Source organism: Rana temporaria, chromosome 4, assembly GCF_905171775.1.
Source record: "Rana temporaria chromosome 4, aRanTem1.1, whole genome shotgun sequence".
Lineage (NCBI taxonomy): Eukaryota > Metazoa > Chordata > Amphibia > Anura > Ranidae > Rana > Rana temporaria.
This window is the reverse complement of record NC_053492.1, coordinates 18,137,908-18,160,025: the sequence shown is the minus strand read 5'-3', so window position 1 is coordinate 18,160,025 and position 22,118 is coordinate 18,137,908. Positions and strand designations below refer to the sequence as shown.

The 22,118-nt window shown below is 44.2% G+C and overlaps 1 protein-coding gene across 1 annotated transcript; it reads right to left on the bottom strand.

Annotated features, from left to right (window-relative positions):
• Nucleotides 1-2,296: 2,296 nt before the first annotated feature.
• LOC120936006 (E3 ubiquitin-protein ligase TRIM39-like) lies at nt 2,297-10,884 on the bottom strand. The gene is made up of 2 exons (XM_040348079.1): nt 10,246-10,884; nt 2,297-3,561 (listed from the first exon to the last, which is right to left on the bottom strand). The coding sequence occupies exons 1-2, from the start codon at nt 10,855-10,857 to the stop codon at nt 2,482-2,484; spliced, it is 1,692 nt and encodes a 563-aa protein (XP_040204013.1). The 5' UTR covers nt 10,858-10,884; the 3' UTR covers nt 2,297-2,481.
• Between the last annotated feature and the right edge of the window lie 11,234 nt (nt 10,885-22,118).

Here is a 22,118-nt window from a genome sequence, read left to right as displayed (position 1 = left end):
CGTCCGATGTGTCCGCCATAATGTCGCAGTCATGATAAAATTTGCCGATCTCTGCCATTACTACTAAAACTATTTTTTTTTTAATAAAAATTACATAAAACTATTCCCTATTTTGTAGATGCTATAACTTTTGCGCAAACCAATCAATAAACGCTTATTGCGATTTTTTTTACCAAAAATATGTAAAAGAATACATATCGGACTAAACTGAGGGAAAAAATTATCGTTTTTGTATATATTTTTTGTTTTTAGCCAAGGAAGCTGCCATCTTTGCCTATGTTTATTCTACAACTGCCATGATGCTGCACATGTGATAAGTTATGACACCAGCCATTGGATGTTTGATTGAGAGCACAGCCAATGGGAGTGTTACATTTCTGGCACGTGCCGGAAATAAAACTGGTTTTATAGATGGGTTTACTTCCGCTTGAAGGTATTGCTATTGAACGCTAAATAGATCAGAAAAACAACATAATAAACAATGTCACATATCATATCCAACATATAGATTGTAGGCTTACATCTGTATGGCTGTACAGCATGTACCGTATATATACGAGTGGATAAGCCGACCCGAATATAAGCTGAGGCACCTAATTTAACACAAAAAACTGGGAAAACGTATTGACTCGAGTATAAGCCTAGGGCATCCATCTGCATGCCTCACTGTGCCCATGTGCATGCCTCACTGTGCCCATGACTAGACCAATGTTTAACATGGGAGTCTATGGAAGGGGTGCCTGTCTTTAACAAAAATCGGTGCTCACCAGCTGTAGGTCTCCCAGACAACAAACTTTGCACACGTGTAGAGGAGAAATAGTGCTACATGTGTGCCAAGTTCCGGGTCCAGGGGACCTACGACCGGCCGGTACCGGGTCCCCAAAATCACTGGAGAAATTACCGTTTAACATGGGAGTCTATGGAAGGGGTTCCCGGTTTTGAAAAATCGGTGCTCCCCGGCCGTAGTTCCCTTGGACAACAAACTTTCCACACTTGTAGAGGAAGAGTGGGGTTACATGTGCCCCCCGGAAGATCAGGCACAAAAAGGTGACTCGAGTATAAACCGAGGGGGGCATTTTCAGCACACAAAAAAATGCTTATACTCGTGTATATACGGTACCATGCAACAACAAGTCTGGGGGGGTTGACAAAAGGGCCTCAGGGAAATGTCCTCCCCAGGAGGGCACAAACATATGTGGGGGTACCAAAGATTAACCTAAAAATAAATATGGAACCACCGGTATGAAATGACATCATAGTGAGGAGGGGGATCTATCTTCTTAAGCATATCTGTACTACATGAGGCATTACTTGCAAATAAAATAATCTATACTGATAGCTGGATTCAGGTAGGGCGGCTTAATTTTGACCCGGCGTAGTGTATCGTCTTTACGCTACGCCGCCGTAAGTCAGAGAGGCAAGTGCTGTATTCACAAAGCACGTGCCTCCTAAGTTACGGCGGCGTAGCGTAAATAGGTCGGCCTAAGCGCGCCTAATTAAAATAAGGAACAGGGGGCGTGTTTTATGTAAATAATTCGTGACCTGACGTGATTGACAGTTTTAACGAATGGTGCATGCGCTGTCCGTGGACATATCCCAGTGTGCATTGCTCCAAAGTACGCCTCAAGGACGTATTGGTTTCGACGTGAACGTAAATTACGTGCAGCCCCATTCACGGACGACTTACAAATTTCAACATTCGACGCTGGAACGACGTCCATACTTAACATTGGTTAGGCCAGCTTTTTGTTCGACTAACTTTATGCCGGAAAAAGCCTTACGTAAAAAAAAAATGCGCCGGGCGCACGTACGTTTCTGAATCGGCATATCTAGCTCATTTGCATATTCTACGCCAAAATCAACGGAAGCGCCACCTAGCGGCCAGCGTAAATATGCACCCTAAGATACGACGGCGTAGGAGACTTACGCCGCTCGTATCTTGGCCTAATTTAAGCGTATCTGGTTTCCAGAATACGCTTAAATTTACGACGGCATAGATTCAGAGTTACATGGCATGGGTAGTTGCGATTATAATTACAGTTTTACTAACACGTTTGAACCAATAATTTGCACAGCCATGTTCTGAGGGCATGCTGGGAAACGTAGTCTCGACCATAAACATATCAGGAATTTTATGGATGTTTGAATGATAGGCGACCCAGCAGGAGCATAAGGCTACGTTTCCACTAGTGGGTCTTGTCATACGACTTTGCAGTCCTGTGTCGCATGACAAGTCGTACCCCATGATTTTCAATGAGTACCGTTTATATCTGTGCGACTTCAATGTAGTCCCTGTACTACTTTTGTCCTACTTTGATGTGACTTGAGGTCCATAGATCTGAAGAATACACAGGCATTGCTTCAAGTCACATCAAAAATCACACGACTTTCAGGTCACAATAAACCTAGGCTAAATCCACCACTTAACACGATAGAAGATCCCACCAATCATAATCAACCTTCCTGTGATGTCACAAGTCTCTAGGCACATTTGTCACATGTCCTGTCGCCCTCCCCCCCACCTATCTTTATACAACCTGCTCCCACATATACCACAGCATGGAGGGACTCATTGAAGAAGTCAGTGAAGGTGTGGAGGTGTTGGATCGGAATATCCAACTTGTAAAAAGAGAGACGCTCCGCCTTATAATCCAGATACACCCTGACTCTGTGTATTGGGATGTTGGCCAATATATTGTTTGATTTATTTTTATGTGTCACAAATAACTTATCACCATTCCTCTCCAGACACCAGGACTTCTCATTGTATCCAATCTCTGACGCTTCTCCTGTCCTGGCTATACTGGGGTAACACATCCCGACTCTCCACTGTGATGATCCCCCAACATCCACATCCCAGTAATGTCTCCCTGAGGAGAAACTCTGACTGCTCATCACCTGAGGAGATATCACTTCCCTGTATTCGGATGGAATGTCCTTCCCTAGATAACTATCATAACGAGTTTTACTTACTACTTGGTAGACCTGAAATCTCTCTGGTGTATGAGGATGATTAAACTTTCTATTTATCCTGTGTGCGGTCTTCCTATCATCTGAGATATTTAGGTAATTATGAGCCGTGTCTGCATCCAGTAATATATCTGCAGGTTCTGGTATATAGATCCCTCTGTATACCCCTGTTATTAGATCAGATAATCCTGTATATAATAGGTGTGAAATTCCAGTCACATCCAGTTCCCCCCCACCATGAAGGAGTTTATCGCATCTATTTTTGTCCTCCTCATCCTCATCCTCAGTATCACACAAGTCACCTGTGTCTGATTCCTGTAGGAAAGTCAGTGGGTCCGCCATGTTACATATCTCCTCGATGTGACGAATCTCCCTGGACAGATCGTCCTTCTTTATCTCCAGATCCTGAATTAAATCAGAGGCTGGGAATGAGACTCTCTCCGCCTTCCTAGTTATCTCTTTAAGAACTCTCCTCTTCAGGATGTCCAGTTGTCTCCTGATGTCTCTGAATATGGCGGTGACTCTCTTGGTTACACCGTCTGCACTGTCTTGCACTTTTCTCTTGTACTTCTGCAGACTCTTGATGCTTTCCTGGGACATACTAAAACATTTAATGTGAAAATGGCTTAATGTAGCTTAACGAGTAATAAAGTGCCTAAACCTCAATCAATTGCCCTGAAACTTTGCACAGCCTAAGATCTCAACTACCCAAACCTATCCTATAAGTTTCGTGCTATTTGGTGTTCCACAAGGCAAACTAGGGACATTAAGCTTGTTTTTTTGGGAGCTTAATGTAGCTTAACGTACAAAAAAGACCTTAAATGTTAACTAATCTCCCCCAAACTTCACACAATATAAGATCATATCCATGTCAACATATTCTGAAAATGTCAGCTCATTTGGGTTATCACACCAAAATTTATTCACATTAAGCTATATTTTACAATGCTAAAACAGAGCTTAACGTACCATAATGTACCTTAACCTCAATCAATTGTCTTGAAACTTTGCACATCCTAAGATCTTAACTACCCAAACCTTTCCACGAAGTTTTGCGTGATTCGGTGTCCCACAAGGCAAACTAGGGACATTAAGCATGTTTTTTGGGGAGCTTAATGTGGCTTAACGTACGAAAAAGACCTTAAATGTTAACCAATTCCCACCAAACTTCACACAGTAGAAGACTCTATCCGTGCCAACATATTCTGAAAATTTCAGCTTATTTGGATAATCACACCAAAAGTTATTCACATTAAGCTATATTTTACAATACTAAAACATTTAATGTGAAATTGGCTTAATGTAGCTTAACGAGCAATAAACTGCCTAAACCTCAATAAATTGCCCTGAAACTTTGCACAACTAAATATCTCAACATCCCAAACCTATCCGATGTGTTTTGTGCGATTTGGTGTTCCACAAGGCAAAGTAGGGACATTAAGCTTGTTTTTTTGGGAGCTTAACGTACAGAAAAGACCTTAAATGTTAACCAATTTCCCCCAAACTTCACACAATAGAAGGCTCTATCCATGCCAACATATTCTAAAATTTTCATCTCATTTGGTTAATCACACCAAAAGTTATTCACATTAAGCTATATTTTACAATACTAAAACATTTAATGTGAAATCGGCTTAATGTAGCTTAACGAGCAATAAAGTGCCTAAACCTCAATCAATTGTCCTGAAACTTTGCACAACTAAATATCTCAACATCCCAAACCTATCCTATGCATTTCGTGCGATTCGGTGTTCCACAAGGCAAACTAGGGACATTAAGCTTGTTTTTTTGGGAGCTTAACGAGCAAAAAAGTGCCTTAACCTCAATCAATTGCCCTGAAACTTTGGACATCCCAAGATCTCGACCTTCCAAACCTAACCAATAAGTTTCCAGTGATTTGGTGTTCCACAAGGCAAACTAGGGACATTAAGCTTGTTTTTTTGGGAGCTTAATGTACAGAAAAGACCTTAAATGTTAACCAATTTCCCCCAAACTTCACACAATAGAAGGCTCTATCCATGCCAACATATTCTGAAATTTTCATCTCATTTGGTTAATCACACCAAAAGTTATTCACATTAAGCTATATTTTACAATACTAAAACATTTAATGTGAAATTGGCTTAATGTAGCTTAACGAGCAATCAAGTGCCTAAACCTCAATCAATTGCCCTGAAACTTTGCACATCCCAAGATCTCGACCTTCCAAACCTATCCAAGAAGTTTCCAGTGATTTGGTGTCCCACAAGGCAAACTAGGGACATTAAGCTTGTTTTTTTGGGAGCTTAACGCACAGAAAAGACCTTAAAGCGGGGGTTCACCCTAAAAAAAAATTCTAACATTACATTGAGCCGAGTTGTGAGAATGACATTATGCTGACCTTTTTTATTTTCTTGCCGTACATACCGTTTTATCTATATTTTCACAGCGGCTTTCGGGTATGTAATCCTGAGGGACTGGGCATTCCTATTCACATGCTAATTGATTGACATGCTTCCCACCAGCGCATACAGCGCGTCACGAGTTGCCGAAAGAAGCCGAACGTCGGTGCGCAGGCGCCGTATAGAGCCGACTCGCAGTCCGGCTTCTTTCGCCAACTCGTGACGCGCTGTATGCGCCGGTGGGAAGCATGTCAATCAATTAGCATGTGAATAGGAAACCTATCCTATAAGTTTCAAGCGATTTGGTGTTCCACAAGGCAACTAGCGACATTAAGCTTCTTTTTTGGGGAGCTTAACGTACTTAAATGGTAACCAATTTCTCCCAAACTTCACACAATAGAAGTCTCTATCTATGCCAACATATTCTGAAATTTCAGCTCATTTGGTTAATCACACCAAAAGTCAGTCACATTTTACAACCCTAAAACATGTGGCTTAGTGTAAAAAGAGCATAATGCAGTGGCGTACTAAGTCGGGGGCGTGCCGCACTAGGGGGGTGTCAGGCCGGCGCCCCCCCTCCGTGACTGAAGACTTGGCAGAGACAGCGGGCAGCATGGCGCGGTGACAGGGAGGCAGCCTAGGTAACACACTGCAGGCTGAAGCCGCCTAGCTTTGCAGGGGGGGGTGCGTTTGTAACTGTGAGGGGATGGGAATGACAAGAAAGGGAGCCAGATCTTTGTTCCTCCTTAGTAGGAATAGACAATATGTCTCTCCTCCCCTGTCAGAACAGAGATATGTGGGTTTACACACACAAATCCCCATCCTGGCTCTCATGCCTTAGATTGCTGGTTGCGGTGGCGAACACGCCTGCTGGCCATGCGCATTGGGTCCCTCACCGTGCAGTGGGCACACGCTTGCTATGGCTCTTAAAGGACATTTCTTCAGTGTTGTCACATAAAAAGATAAAATATTTACAAAAATGTGAGGGGTGTACTTACTTTTGTGAGATACTGTACCTCATCTGTACAGTGTTTTTTCACAGAGCAGTTCTGATCCTCCTCTTCTCAGTTCCCTCCCTGGCGCTCCTGGCCGCTCCCTCCTGCCAAATGCCCCCACAGCAAGCAGCTTGCTATGGGGCACTCGAGTCGAGCCGCAGCTTTGTGTGTCCATTTAAATACAGAGCCATGGTTTTGCCCCGCCCCCTCTCTCTCCTCGATCTGTCCCTTGGCTCTCGGGTGGAGGCGCCGCCATCTTCGGTAAGGGAATCAGGAAGTGAAGCCTTGCAGCTTCACAGCCTGGCTCTTTACTGCGCAAGCGCGAGTCACTCTGCGCGATCCCACTGGTCCCTGCTGTCTTCTGGGACCTGTGTGTCTCCCAGAAGACAGCGGGGGGGACGGAGGAGGCGCCGGACGTGGCGTAGATATCCGCGGCTACTGCGGCTATTTATGCCCAGGAGTGGGAGCAAAATACCTGTATTAGACAAGTATCAGCTTCCCCCTCCCCCTGAAAGGTGTCAAATGTGACACAGAGTGGGGGAGGGTTCCGAAAAATGGAAGTTCCATTTTTATGTGTAACTCCGCTTTAAGATAACAACGTAATACATACAATATTTATTTAAGGTCAAACAAGGCAATCTTTCTGTGAATATTGTCCTGCAACAATATTTTTTTTTTTTTTGCAATCCTTGTACAACTAAATGTAATAAAACTAAACAAAAGGCATTTTTTTTTCAGCAGTAAATATATGTAAAAAGTTGTAAAAAATATTAATAAGCAAAGCAAACAAAAACCGAAACCGAAAAAAAGTTTAAATATTAGATAAATAAAATAGAAAAGAAAAAAAATCACCAGGAAAATTACAATTGAACTGAGAAGGGGAATATATAGTTAATCAGTGCTGATTAGAGAAAACTAAAGGGTTAATAAGGGGTTCAATAGAGGAACGTTTAATTAGAAAAAAAATAAAAATTTGCCTTGTCATGGTTGCTTTAACTCTCTTCACCTGCAAATCAAAGTTCATCCCTATATAGATGCAAAACACAGAACGTTACAATTGATACAATGTTTCAATGTTACTTGCTGTGAAGTGTTTGTTGATAAACTTTGCCAGCCTACTCCTTTTTTTTATTATTGTAAAATATAGCTTAATGTGAATAACTTTTGGTGTGATTAACCAAATGAGCTGAAATTTTCTAAATATGTTGGCATAGATACAGCCTTCTATTATGTGAAGGTTGGGGAAAATTGGTTAACATTTAAGGTCTTTTTTGTACGTTAAGCTCTCAAAAAAACAAGCTTAATGTCCCTAGTTTGCCCTGTGGAACACCAAATCGCACAACACGCATAGGATAGGTTTGGAACGTTGAGATCTTAAGCTGTGCAAAGTTTCAGGACAATTGATTGAGGTTTAGGCACTTTATTGCTCATTAAGCTACATTAAGCTACATTAAGCCAATTTCACATTAAATGTTTTAGTATTGTAAAATATAGCTTAATGTGAATAACTTTTGGTGTGATAAACCAATTGAGCTGAAATTTTCAGAATATGTTGGCATGGATAGAGTCTTCTATTGTGTAAAGTTTGTGGGGAAATTGGTTAACATTTAAGGTCTTTTTTGTACGTTAAGCCACATTAAGCTCCCAAAAAAACAAGCTTAATGTCCCTAGTTTGCCCTGTGGAACACCAAATCGCACAAAACGCATAGGATAGGTTTGGAACGCTGAAATCTTAAGCCGTGCAAAGTTTCAGGACAATTGATTGAGGTTTAGGCACTTTATTGCTCGTTAAGCTACATTAAGCCAATTTCACATTAAATGTTTTAGTATTGTAAAATATAGCTTAATGTGAATAACTTTTGGTGTGATAAACCAATTGAGCTGAAATTTTCAGAATATGTTGGCATGGATAGAGTCTTCTATTGTGTGAAGTTTGTGGGGAAATTGGTTAACATTTAAGGTCTTATTTGTACATTAAGCTCCCCAAAAAACAAGCTTAATGTCCCTAGTTTGCCTTGTGGATGACCAAATCGCACGAAACTTATAGGATAGGTTTGGAAGGTCGAGATCTTGGGCTGTGCAAAGTTTCAGGGCAATTGATTGAGGTTTAGGCACTTTTTTGCTCATTAAGCTACATTAAGCTACATTAAGCCAATTTCACATTAAATGTAAAATTGGCTAAATGTGAATAACTTTTGGTGTGATTAACCAAATGAGCTGACATTTTCAGAATATGTTGGCATGGATAGAGCCTTCTATGGTGTGAAGTTTTGGGGGAATTGGTTAACATTTAAGGTATTTTTCGTACGTTAAGCCACATTAAGCTCCCAAAAAAACAAGCTTAATGTCCCTAGTTTGCCTTGTGGAACACCAAATCGCACAAAACGTATTGGATAGGTTTGGAAGGTCGAGATCTTGGGCTGTGCAAAGTTTCAGGGCAATTGATTGAGGTTTAGGTCCTTTTTTGCTCGTTAAGCTACATTAAGCTGCATTAAGCCAATTTCACATTAAATGTAAAATTGGCTTAATGTGAATAACTTTTGGTGTGATTAACCAAATGAGCTGAAATTTTCAAAATATGTTGGCATAGATACAGCCTTCTATTATGTGAAGGTTGGGGAAAATTGGTTAACATTTAGGGTCTTTTTTGTACGTTAAGCTCTCAAAAAAACAAGCTTAATGTCCCTAGTTTGCCCTGTGGAATACCAAATCGCACAAAACCCATAGGATAGGTTTGGAACGTTGAGATCTTCAGCTGTGCAAAGTTTCAGGACAATTGATTGAGGTTTAGGCACTTTATTGCTCATTAAGCTACATTAAGCTACATTAAGCCAATTTCACATTAAATGTTTTAGTATTGTAAAATATAGCTTAATGTGAATAACTTTTGGTGTGATAAACCAAATGAGCTGAAATTTTCAGAATATGTTGGCATGGATAGAGTCTTCTATTGTGTAAAGTTTGTGGGGAAATTGGTTAACATTTAAGGTCTTTTTTGTACGTTAAGCCACATTAAGCTCCCCAAAAAACAAGCTTAATGTCCCTAGTTTGCCTTGTGGAACACCAAATCGCACGAAACTTATAGGATAGGTTTGGAAGGTCGAGATCTTGGGCTGTGCAAAGTTTCAGGGCAATTGATTGAGGTTTAGGCACTTTTTTGCTCGTTAAGCTACATTAAGCTACATTAAGCCAATTTCACATTAAATGTAAAATTGGCTTAATGTGAATAACGTTTGGTGTGATTAACCAAATGAGCTGAAATTTTCAGAATATGTTGGCATGGATAGACCCTTCTATGGTGTGAAGTTTTGGGGAAATTGGTTAACATTTAAGGTCTTTTTTGTACGTTAAGCTCCCAAAAAACAAGCTTAATGTCCCTAGTTTGCCCTGTGGAACACCAAATCGCACAAAACGCATAGGATGGGTTTGGAACGCTGAAATCTTAAGCTGTGCAAAGTTTCAGGACAATTGATTAAGGTTTAGGCACTTTATTGCTCGTTAAGCTACATTAAGCCAATTTCACATTAAATGTTTTAGTATTGTAAAATATAGCTTAATGTGAATAACTTTTGGTGTGAAAAACCAATTGAGCTGAAATTTTCAGAATATGTTGGCATGGATAGAGTCTTCTATTGTGTGAAGTTTGGGGGAAATTAGTTAACATTTAAGGTCTTTTTTGTACGTTAAGCCACATTAAGCTTCCCAAAAAACAAGCTTAATGTCCCTAGTTTGCCTTGTGGAACACCAAATCGCACAAAACTTATTGGATAGGTTTGGAAGGTCGAGATCTTGGGCTGTATAAAGTTTCAGGGCAATTGGTTGAGGTTTAGGTACTTTTTTGCTCGTTAAGCTACATTAAGCCATTTTCACATTAAATGTTTTAGTATGTCCCTGCTTTCCTCCATCTCTTCTCTCTTTTTCACCAACTCCTGCAGAGCATTGGTCAGGTTCTCCTTCCTCTTCTCAGAGGCCTCCTCCAGAGCCTCCACCTGGTGTTCCTGATGGTCTCCATGCAGCCTGCAGGACCCACAGAGACAGGCCGAGTCCTCGGTGCAGTAATACTCCAGGATCTTCTCATGGACGGAGCATTTCCTGTTCTTCTGGGGAGTGGTGAGGTCAGATAGGACATGTTGGGGTGACTTACTGTGGATTCTCAGATGGTCATCACACAGAGAAGCTTCACAATGCAGACAAGATTTAACAGCAATTACAGGAGAGTGAATACATTGTGTACAGAAGATCTGGCTCTCCTTCTCCTCCTTCTCTGGCTCGGTAGATCGGAAACTCTCCATTATGTTGCGCAGTGTTATGTTCCTGATAAGTTCAGGCCGTTCCTGGGACTCTCCTCTGCATTCAGGACAGCAATAAATTCCGGACCCCCCCTGTGTATCCAGAACACCTTCTATACATTCCCGGCAGAAGTTGTGTCCACATCTCAGTGTCACAGGATTGGTATAAATGTTCAGACAGATGGAACAGTCCAGCTCCTTCCTCGCATCAGAGAACGCCATCGCTGACTGCAGAAGAGAGAAACGAAACTAAGTCGATGGGAGTCAGAGGGAGGGGGTCGGAGGGAGGGAGGGAGGGGGTCGGAGGGAGGAAGAGAGAAACGAAACTAAATAGATGAGTCTCGGAGGGAGGGGGTCAGAGGAGGATTTATTGATATAGCTCTGTGTGCAGAACAAGACGGCGTGAAGGGAGGGGAGAGGGTTAATAATATGTACAAGGAGGGTTAATATATATAGGGAGGCTGGTTAATATGTACAGGGAGGGTGTGATATGTACAAGGAGGGGGAGATTATACATACAGGGAGGGTTTTTTTTTTTGTTTAATCTCTTTTTATTTCATTTTTCTTTACATATAACATATTTACTAACATGTTACATTTATATAATGGGTGGTCGCCTCTCAGGTTCCTCCTCAGGGAAAGAAAAAAAAAAGAAAAAGGGAAGAAAAAGGAAAAAGAAAAAAAGGGGGGAACAGGGGACAGGGGGTTCATGGGGGGATATAATAATGTGTGTGTGTCTTCTTGTGATAATTAAGTTTATTATACATTTTCTTTAGTGTTGTCTTTCCTTCTTCATATTATCCCTCTTCTTATATGTGTCCTTTTCTATTTTTTTAATTGTGTTTACTTCCATTTAATAATAAAAAAAAAAAAAGGGTGCTTACACGTGTCTTCTAGTTTCTACTTTACGTATATTCTTTTAAACTATGTGTGTTTAAATATATTCCCCTCCCGAGCGCCTATGTGATACCGAAAAAACTTGTGGGAATATATCCCGAATATATACAATTTGGGAGGGAGGTGCCGGAAGTACCGGCATTCATAAAAATTTGGGAAAAGGAATTGGGGAAACGAGGAAGGAACCAGGATGTGGGAAGAATCTTGAAACTTGTGCATTGATCAACAGTAATCAACAAGATGATGGAAATTTATTATGAATGCATATCTAGGTGGTAAAAAACTCCCGACACTCTAGGGAAGTAAGTATCAAATAGGACAAACATTGGAGTGTTGGCGGAGATGTGGACAGGTGGGAACTACGGCCCAATTATGATGGGCCATATTAGAAATAGCTAGGGGGAAATAGTTTTTTTTTCATGGGGGAAGAAATGTGTTATTATTTTTCTCTTTATTATTGCTGCTAAATATGTACGTGCAATATAGAATTAAATAAAACATAAAAAAAAAAAAATATATATATATATTTTTTTTTTATTATGTATATATTATTCCCCTCCTTATCTTTCCCTCTCCCCCATACCTCCCTCCTGCCCCGTCCCTCTCAGGAGAGAAAAAAAAAGGGAAATAAAAGAAGGGCAGGGAGGGGTAAATGAGGAGGATCGTTGGCCGCCTTCCCCATATCCTTCTAGCATCTCATTATCTACTTGTATCTAACAAACTAACAGTAAATACATAAATACATATACAATTTAAAACCAAAGCTGTAGATTTTTCTCCATCTGTCTAAAGTTTAGGTATCCCTTAGGCCCCGTACACACGACCGAGTTTCTCGGCAGAATTCAGCCAGAAACTCGGTCAGAGCTGAATTCTGCCGAGAAACCCGGCCGTGTGTACACTTTCAGCCGAGGAAGCCGACGAGGACCTCGGCGAGGTAATAGAGAACATGTTCTCTATTTCCTCGTTGTTCAATGGGAAATTTCGGCTCGCCGAGATCCTCGGCGGCTTCACAAGGAACTCGACGGGCAAAACGATGTGTTTTGCCCGTCGAGTTCCTCGGACGTGTGTACGGGGCCTTACAGTACTTCTTAAGGCTTTTTTTTTTTTTTTTCAATCCATTTTTATTATCCATCTATTTCTTGGGCATGTTTTTCCCAGATTTCTCTTTTTTTTTTAAATTTCTCCTGTTTATTCCTGATGTCATGTATCCACCTTTCTGCCTCCATTATTATAACCACTTCCCTTTTCCATTCTTTAAAGCGGAGGTTCACACAAAAAGTTAACCTCCGCTTTTTGGATCCCTCCCCCCCCCCTCCGGTGTCACATTTGGCACCTTTCAGGGGGAGGGGGGTACAGATACCTGTTGTAACGGAATGACCCGGGACACCCAGAGACTTTGTGAGGATGGGGGATACTCCTGTGTCAGCGTCACTGATAACTCTTGGGTCTGAGTCCACCCTGTGCCCTTTGGGCATGGGGTGGCAAGTGAATCATAATTCATGTATTACATGAGATGGGACATCACTGATAGTTCGTATTGCAGGATTTTGAGATACTGCAAGATGTTGGCCCAACCAGTCAATAGTGACTCATTCTATGATTAGCCCGGACTAGTGACATGCTAATTGAGTCAGGGCCTGGAAGACATTTCATTGTCCTTGTGTAAAGGTGTTGTAACGGACAGGTGATAATCCAGGTCTGCTCCCAGACCTCTAATTATGTATGCTAAATACTGTTTATGTGTGGAATGTACTTGTTGGAGACAGAGCGTCTGTCTGGGGATGTGGATTGGAAAGAGATCAGTGTGTGATGGTGTTTTGTTTGTAATGCTGTTAATGAAGGAATGTTTAGTAATTAGCCTTAGTGTGTGGGTGGGGAGTTGATTGTTCCTTTAATGCCTTGTACTGTATATAAGCTGAGAAGAAACCATTAAAATTGTCTTCATTTGAAACCAGAGAACACGGAGCAAGTCTCGTTATTCTGGGAAATGGGAGGTCTGCTGGTTTGTCTGTGTGTCAGATGAGCTGTCGTAGTTGATGGAAGGTCGTAAACGGTGGTGACCGTTACACCTTTCTAAGACAGGAATATTTGCACCACTTCAGGGTTCCGACTCCCACAGGAGTCTAGCCCCTTAATGGTACCCCCCCCCCGTGCTGTCTTCTGGGAAACACTGGGCCAGATCCTCAAAAGGGATACGCCGGCGTATCTACTGATACGCCGTCGTATCCCTGTTTCTATCTTTGGAACTGATCCACAGAATCAGTTTCCAATAGATAGGCAGAAGATCCGACATGTGTAAGGGACTTACACTGCCGGATCTTAGGATGCAGGACCGCATCCGCCGCTGGGGGCATTTCGAGTCGAAATGCCGCTTCGCGTATGCAAATGAGCACTTACGGAGATCCACGAAGCGGTTTAGCTTCGTGAAATCTCCGTAAATACTTACGTTGCAATCGTAAAATTAGGGCTGCTTTTACAAAGTGTAAACTGTTTACACCTTGTAAAAGTAGACCCTTCTTACCCGCGACGCTGTTATTTTTTTTTTTTTTTTTTTTTTTTTCCCGCCGTATCTTTTTTTTACCCGGCGCGATTCTCAAAACTCGGCGTAACGTAAAACCGCGCTATGCACGTCGGGAAAATGACGTCGTGAGCATGCGCAGTACGTCCGGCGTGGGAGCGCGCCTAATTTAAATGGGACTCGCCCCATGAAAATAGGAACGCCTTGCGCCGGACGGATTTAAGTTACACAGCCGAAAATTTCTAGGTAAGTGCTTTGTGGATCGGGCACTTAGGTAGAAATTTTGCGGCAGTGTAACTTAAATCAGAATATTTAAGTTACGGCGGCTCTTTGTGGATCTGGCCCACTGTTCCCAGGAGAGAGTGGGGACCAGTGACAGTGCGCTGCGATCCTCGTGCATGCGCAGTAGGGAATCGGGCAGTGAAGCCGCAAGCCTCACCGAGAATGGCGGCGGAAGCAGCCGAGGACCGATTGCTCAGCCTCGGCTGCTGACATTGCGGGCGCGCTGGAGAGATAAGTGTCCATTTTTTAAAAGTCAGCAGCTGCAGTATTTGTAGCTACTGGCTTTCAAAAAAAAAAAATCGGGTGGACCTCCGCTTTAAGGGTGGGGCATGCTAACTGCTTCCAGTACCTAGGTATTAACCTTTTATAAGCATTAAATAAGTGTGGTGTGATACTCTTTTTATAAGCTTTTATGGATCTTGTGGTTCCATAGAACAGGAAGTACAGTGGTGCAAACTCGATAGTTTCCTTAGACATTTTCCCAATCCATGGAGCCACTTCCTCCCAGAATACTCTTATCTTTGGGCATGCCCACCAAATATGGAGGTAGGTACCCCTGTCTTTGCATCCCCTCCAAAATCGATCATCTGCTGTGGTCGATCATCTGCTGTTGGGTAAATCTGTGCTAGCTGCACCGGAGTACGGTACAATCTAACTATAAACTTGTATGCCATTTCCTGGATAGATGAGCTTATGGATGTAGCATGCGTGATTGCAATTAGTTTCTTTATTTGTGATGGGAGGAATCTACATCCCAATTATTTTTCCCATTTTTTGATAAAGAAAGGAATTGTTTTATTTTGTTCACTTTTGATATCTTCCTACATATACTGGGGTGGATTCAAGAAGCAATTGCGCCTGTGTAACCATAGGTTACACAGCGCAATTGCTTACTTGCCCCGGCGTAACGAGTGCTCCTGATTCAGGAACCTCGTTACGCCGACTGCAGCCTAAGATCTGCGCGGCATAAGGCTCTCATGCCCGCATATCTTAGGCTGCATTCTTGCGATGGCCACTAGGTGGCGTTCCCGTTGTGCTCAGCGCATAGTATGCAAATTGCATACTGTGGTGGCAAAATTAGGCCGTACGCAGAGCACAGCGCCATTTTGCCCTGTGCTATAAAGCACAGAATCCAGTCTTAATGAAATAATGCTTATTTAACCACTTAAGCCCCGGACCATATTGCTGCCTAAAGACCCAAGGGGTTTTTACAGTTCGGGACTGTGTCGCTTTAACAGACAATTGCGCGGTCGTGCGACGTGGCTCCCAAACAAAATTGGCGTACTTTTTTTCCCACAAATAGAGCTTTCTTTTGGTGGTATTTGATCACCTCTGCGGTTTTTATTTTTTGCGCTATAAACAAAAATAGAGCGACAATTTTGAAAAAAATTGCAATATTTTTTACTTTTTGCTGTAATAAATATCCCCCAAAAACATATATAAAAACATTTTTTTTCCTCAGTTTAGGCCGATACGTATTCTTCTACCTATTTTTAGTAAAAAAAATCGCAATAAGCGTTTATCGATTGGTTTGCGCAAAATTTATAGCGTTTACAAAATAGGGGATAGTTTTATTGCATTTTTATAAATTATTTTTTTTTTACTACTAATGGCGGCGATCAGTGATTTTTTTCGTGACTGCGACATTATGGCGGACACTTCGGACAATTTTGACACATTTTTGGGACCATTGTCATTTTCACAGCAAAAAATGCATTTAAATTGCATTCTTTATTGTGAAAATGACAGTTGCAGTTTGGGAGTTAACCACAGGTGGCGCTGTAGGAGTTAGGGTGCACCTAGTATGTGTTTACAACTGTTGGGGGGTGTGGCTGTAGGAATGACGTCATCGATCGTGTCTTCCCTATAAAGGGAATGACGCGATCGATGCGCCGACACAGTGAAGCATGGGGAAGCCGTGTTTACACACGGCTCTCCCCGTTCTTCAGCTCCGGGGAGCGATCGCGACGGAGCGGCTATAAACAAATAGCCGCGCCGTGGTCCCGGATCGCTCCCCGAGCAGACCCGACCTCCGCATGTAGCGGGGGGGGGTCCCGATCGGACCCCCCACCCGCTAATAGGCGAGGACGTACATGTACGCCCATGTGCCTGTACGTGCCATATTGTGGACGTATATGTACATGCGGGGGTCGGGAACTGGTTAAGCTAAATAGATTCACTCACCATCATTCTCTGCCATTCATACAAAGGGACACCATCACCAGCCTGTTCTCATATCATTCTGCCAGCATCACTGCCCCAAAGGCTCAGCCAAGCACCTTTTATTTACCCAAAACAGGAAGTGCTCACTGCACCCATTAAACACCTCCCTCATGGGAGTGGTTAACAGATGATGTTCCACTGACACAGCTAACACCATATAAGGACGTTCCTTCTAACAGGAAGTCCCATAGAATACATGAATAGAATATAATACAATGGATACAATACAACGCATAGAAATACATACAATGCTGCTAAAGGCTTATGGGCGTGGCAGGGAGTGCCCCCCCCCTGCCTCTAACCGATCATAAGCTCTCATATTAATCGCCTGATAGAATTCTGAACCTGCGCCATTCCATAGAATAATGCATATCCAGATTATACCCTTATTAAGGTGGAAAGGAAGCTATCTACAGGCGTACGCTACGGATCCCAAGCCCTGCTGATCAGACAAGACCCAGATAAGAGCGCACATCTGTCCATAACCACTAGTGTGCTTGCGAAGTGAGCGCATCCCCTCCCCAACGATCGTCTGTGCTAAATGCACAGAGGGCCCCTTGTGGGGGCGGACATATGCCCACGCCGCAAACATCACATTCCAACCTCAAGACATTTTCTACTACCAGACGAGATTCAACCAGCCTCAGACTGCCCCAGTCAGTTCTATTTAGAGCGGGTTGGGGCAGTACTAAAACTGGGTGCCATTATGACAATACATATTAAATACATCTTCAAATTTCCACCACAATACTAACACCGATTCACAACGTTGCGCGAGCCCTGCGTACGCAATTTACGCCGTTTCCGTACAGAGGTTTTTGCGTAAGGCTGCCCCTGCTATTAGCAGGGGCAGCCAATGTTACGTATACCCGTCGCGAAATTAGAATTTTACGTAGTTTGCGTAAGTGATTCGTGAATGGCGCTGGACGCCATTCACGTTCACTTTGAAGCAAATGACGTCCTTGCGACGTCATTTGCCGCAATGCACGTCGGGAAAGTTTCCAGACGGAGCATGCGCTCTACGATCGGCGTGGGAACGCGCCTAATTTAAATGATTCCCGCCCCCCTACGGGATCATTTAAATTGTGCCGGGCATTTTTCCGGCGCGCCCGTGCAATCCGTTGCCCTGCGCCTCCGTAATAAATGCGCAAATCTACTTGAATCCGGCCCACTGTATTTTCTCAAATGTAGTTATGGAGTTGAGAGTTCTTACTTGGGGGTCTAATCAGCTAAAGAAACTTTGCATCTGGCTATATCTCCATCCTGCCATTACCACGTCTCCTTGCAATAATACAAAGTCTGCGTGAGGCATCAAAAGCCCCGATGGTGCATACCTCAGCCAATGCCCTTCGAACAAAAATCCACGGAAAAGTCAGATGGAAGTCCAATCGTGTGTGTATGGAGATTTAAGTCGGATCTCCGTTCATAGTGACGCAACCTTACAGGAAGCAGAAAGGAATTTACCCAGGTAATCCCCACTAAACAGGCAGCCCCCTTCTTCCCACACACTGACTACTTCCTGTAGGCCGTTGTCTCCGTATGCTTGTATGCACAAGGACCTGTATGCACAATGTCTGCCAGAGCCAACGGGGAAGTGAATACAAGAGAGGCCATCGACAATGAATCCTTGATAAGGTTTGTCAGGCAGAGAACATGTCTGTACGATAAGACCGATCCAAACTATAAGGCTGCATTCACACCTTGGTGTACCTAATTGCAGAGTTTTGTCCCGCGAATTGCAGCGTTTTGTACCGTGAATTGCAGCGTTTTGTACAGCGATTTGCGGTGACAAAACGCAGCGATTGTGAATGCAGCCTTACCAGTGTCATCTTAAGAGCATTATAGGCCCCCGGGCAATACAGTGCACTGGGGCCCTGTCTACACAATCACGCACGAGAATTACTGACAAAAATCATAACATTTACTGGCAGAACCACATTTTTTACTGCCACTGCAAAAAAAGTACCTAAAATTACAGTTTTCAGTGCCCAACAATGCAAATGTCAGTATTTAAACTATAAACATATAGCTAGTGCTATTAGAAATGTGTTTAAGTTAAACAAAAGTAAAAAAAAAAAAAAATGTCTTCATTGACATGAAGGTCAGGTTACTATAACCCAGCCAGCACAGAGTTTCCTCTTACATCAGAGTCTGCAGGATTCCCCCTTACAGTGAAAGGGAACTCTTATGTAAAGGGGAACGCTGCAGATCATGATCTAAGGGGGGAACTCCGATGTGGAGGGGGGCTATGGTGACCAGAAACAACCTTATATCAGAGTCCACTGCTTTCTCTTTCCCACTTACATCAGGGTCCGCAGACTGAGTTCCCCCTTGCATTGTAAGGGGGAATCCTGCAGACTCTGATGTGGGGGGTACTCTGGTGACCAGAGACCACCTTCCTTAGATTAAATACACTAAGGTAAGGGGGGTCACTAATATAGGAGGGGGAACCTTTATATCAGTGCCCCCTTACATTTTTGCATTCACTCCCCCCTTACATCAGCAACCCCCCGCACTCGTGGAGGACCGGATCTTCTCTGTGATTTCCGCGAACTGGGCATGGGCAGTTCTAACCCGTCACTCTCCATAATTTTTTACTGGGGTTGCTGGGCAGCCGGTGGGGCCCCCCAGGCAAGCGGGGCCCCCGGGCAACTGCCCAGCGTGCCCAATGGAAAAGATGGCCCTGAGCCTTACCCCAGGTCCACATCTCCTATGCCGACAGCCGAAGCCGCCTGAAAAAAAGGGTCCGGGACTTGTTTTGAGCTTCAGGCGTTTCGGCGTTCGGTGTGGAGATGTGAACCATATCCATAGAGGGCAATGTAAAATCATCCCTCCAGCGTATTAGGGGCTGCTGCGGCGTCGCGCTTCAGGCGTATATACGCCTAGGTGTGAACAGAGCCTCAGAGGGACTATGCCTGGCTGGATATCTGTCGTCTGAGCTATGAGGATTGGGAGATATTGTGGCAGAGAGACTGCACTGACAAATGTAAGTTTTACCTTTATTTTATTTATGTCTGTTATCCTTGACTAGGCATGATGATTATAGTTCCATACAGGGTTCCCCCCCCTCCCCAGAGAATAGCTGCAGGAACTCCCCCTTTCCAAGTCGCCCCTTGTCTCCAGCCCTACCCACCTCTAAACACCATTCCTTGGTTCCACCTCCTAAGACCACCCCTTATGGAGATTTGTGGTGCCAACTTTTTGTATAGAACTTGTTAACACAGTATAAATAGATCCTCTGCCAGCAACAATATTTTCCCTGCCAGCAACAATAGACCACCCCATACACTCAGTCCTAGAGGTGCCGAACTCTGTTCCACGTTCCTGCTGCAAAAAAAAACAAAAACACTGGCCCAGATTCAGAGAGTAATTGCGTCTGCGTAAGTGTAAAGGCTGGCCGAAGGCTAGCCTGTGTTTGTGGGAGGAGTCTGCTGAGTACTTAAGCCTCCTCCCACGCCGGGTCCTGTGTTGGCGCCATTTCAGGTTCCAGACAGAGCTACGGTTTGCCAACAGGAAGATGTTCCTCTCCCGGGCACAATGGGGGACCCCCTGCCCACCCCCTTTCAACCCTGTGTTATCCTGCATCGTGGGAGCCGCCGCCCACCCGCTTCTCCCGGCGCTCATACCGGGGGGGAGCGGGAGGGTCATCGGTCCGTCCATCCTCCACCCACCCTCTCTCTCCAGTGCATCAGGGAGCCGTGGGGGGGGGTCCAGTTCTACAGGGGTCACACGCTGGCAGCATGGGGAGGGGCTTACACCATTGAGCTCCCGGGGTTGTTCACCCATTTCTTCAGGGATCAGCTGGCAGCTTGGGGGGGGGGCTGTTCTCCCGCGGGTCACGCTGGTAGTTTCCTTACATTGCAGCAATTTGTCGTAGGAAACTGTCTCTGCATTTTCTGTCGCTCTACGTTTCCTGTCAATGCATCTTTCTGTCTTTGCGTTCTTCCCCTGCGTTCTGTCATAGCATTCTGCCCCTGTGTTCTGCCATAGCGTTTTTGTCATGGCGTTGCTGCTCCTGTGTTCTGTCTTTGCGTTTCTGCCCCTGTGTCCTGTCATAGCATTTCTGTCGTAGCGTTCTGCCCCTGTGTTTCTGTCATAGCATTGCTGTCGCAGCATTCTGACATGGCGTTCCTGTCGCAGCGTTCTGACATAGCGTTCCTGTCGCAGCGTTCTGACATAGCGTTTGTGTCACAGCGTTCTGACATAGCGTTCCTGTAACAGCGTTCTGTCGCAGCATTCTGCCCCTGCGTTCTGTCATAGCGTTCTGACATAGCGTTTCTGCCCCTGCGTTCTGACATAGCGTTTCTGCCCCTGCGTTCTGACATAGCGTTTCTGCCCCTGCGTTCTGACATAGCGTTTCTGCCCCTGCGTTCTGACATAGCGTTTCTGCCCCTGCGTTCTGACATAGCGTTTCTGCCCCTGCGTTCTGACATAGCCCTGCGTTCTGACATAGCGTTTCTGCCCCTGCGTTCTGACATAGCGTTTCTGCCCCTGCGTTCTGACATAGCGTTTCTGCCCCTGCGTTCTGACATAGCGTTTCTGCCCCTGCGTTCTGACATAGCGTTTCTGCCCCTGCGTTCTGACATAGCGTTTCTGCCCCTGCGTTCTGACATAGCGTTTCTGCCCCTGCGTTCTGACATAGAGTTTCTGCCCCTGCGTTCTGACATAGCCCTGCGTTCTGACATAGCGTTTCTGCCCCTGCGTTCTGACATAGCGTTTCTGCCCCTGCGTTCTGACATAGTGTTTCTGCCCCTGCGTTCTGACATAGGTTCTTAGCGTCTCTGCCCCAGGGTTCCCGTCATAGCGTCTCTGCCCCAGGGTTCCCGTCATAGCGTCTCTGCCCCAGGGTTCCCGTCATAGCGTTTGTCGTAGAATTCTGCCCAGTTTGCTGTCTCAGCCGTCAGTGTCGGCATCCCAGTCATAGCGTTTCTGCCTGGGATTTCTGTCATTGCGTTTCTGCCTCAGCATTCAGTTTCACCATTTCTGTCATTGCATGCGGCCCAGGTTTGTTGTCATTGCATTTCTGCCACAGCGTTCAGTTCAGCATTTCGGTCATGGCATGTTGCCCCACGATTTCTGTCATTGCATTTCTGCCTCAGCGTTTTCCCCCTAGATTTCTGTCATTGCATTTCTGCCTCAGCGTTCTGCCCCACAATTTTTGTCATTGCATTTCTGCCTCAGCGTTCTGCCCCACGATTTTTGTCATTGCATTTCTGCCTCAGCGTTCTGCCCCACAATTTTTGTCATTGCATTTCTGCCTCAGCGTTCTGCCCCACGATTTCTGTCATTTCATTTCTGCCTCAGCGTTCTCTGTCATTGCATTTCTGCCTCAGCGTTCTGCCCCACGATTTCTGTCATTGCATTTCTGCCTCAGCGTTTTCCCCCTAGATTTCTGTCATTGCATTTCTGCCTCATCGTTTTCCCCCTAGATTTCTGTCATTGCATTTCTGCCACAGCGTTCAGTTCAGCATTTCGGTCATGGCATGTTGCCCCACGATTTCTGTCATTGCATTTCTGCCTCAGCGTTTTCCCCCTAGATTTCTGTCATTGCATTTCTGCCTCA

Coding starts and splice junctions, on each gene's coding strand:
- LOC120936006 (XM_040348079.1), bottom strand. CDS start 10,857: ATGGCGTTCTCTGATGCGAGGAAGGAGCTGGACTGTTCCATCTGTCTG. Junction 3,562..10,245: donor AAAAGAGAGAAGAGATGGAG/GAAAGCAGGGAC, acceptor AGTATGTCCCAG/GAAAGCATCAAGAGTCTGCA.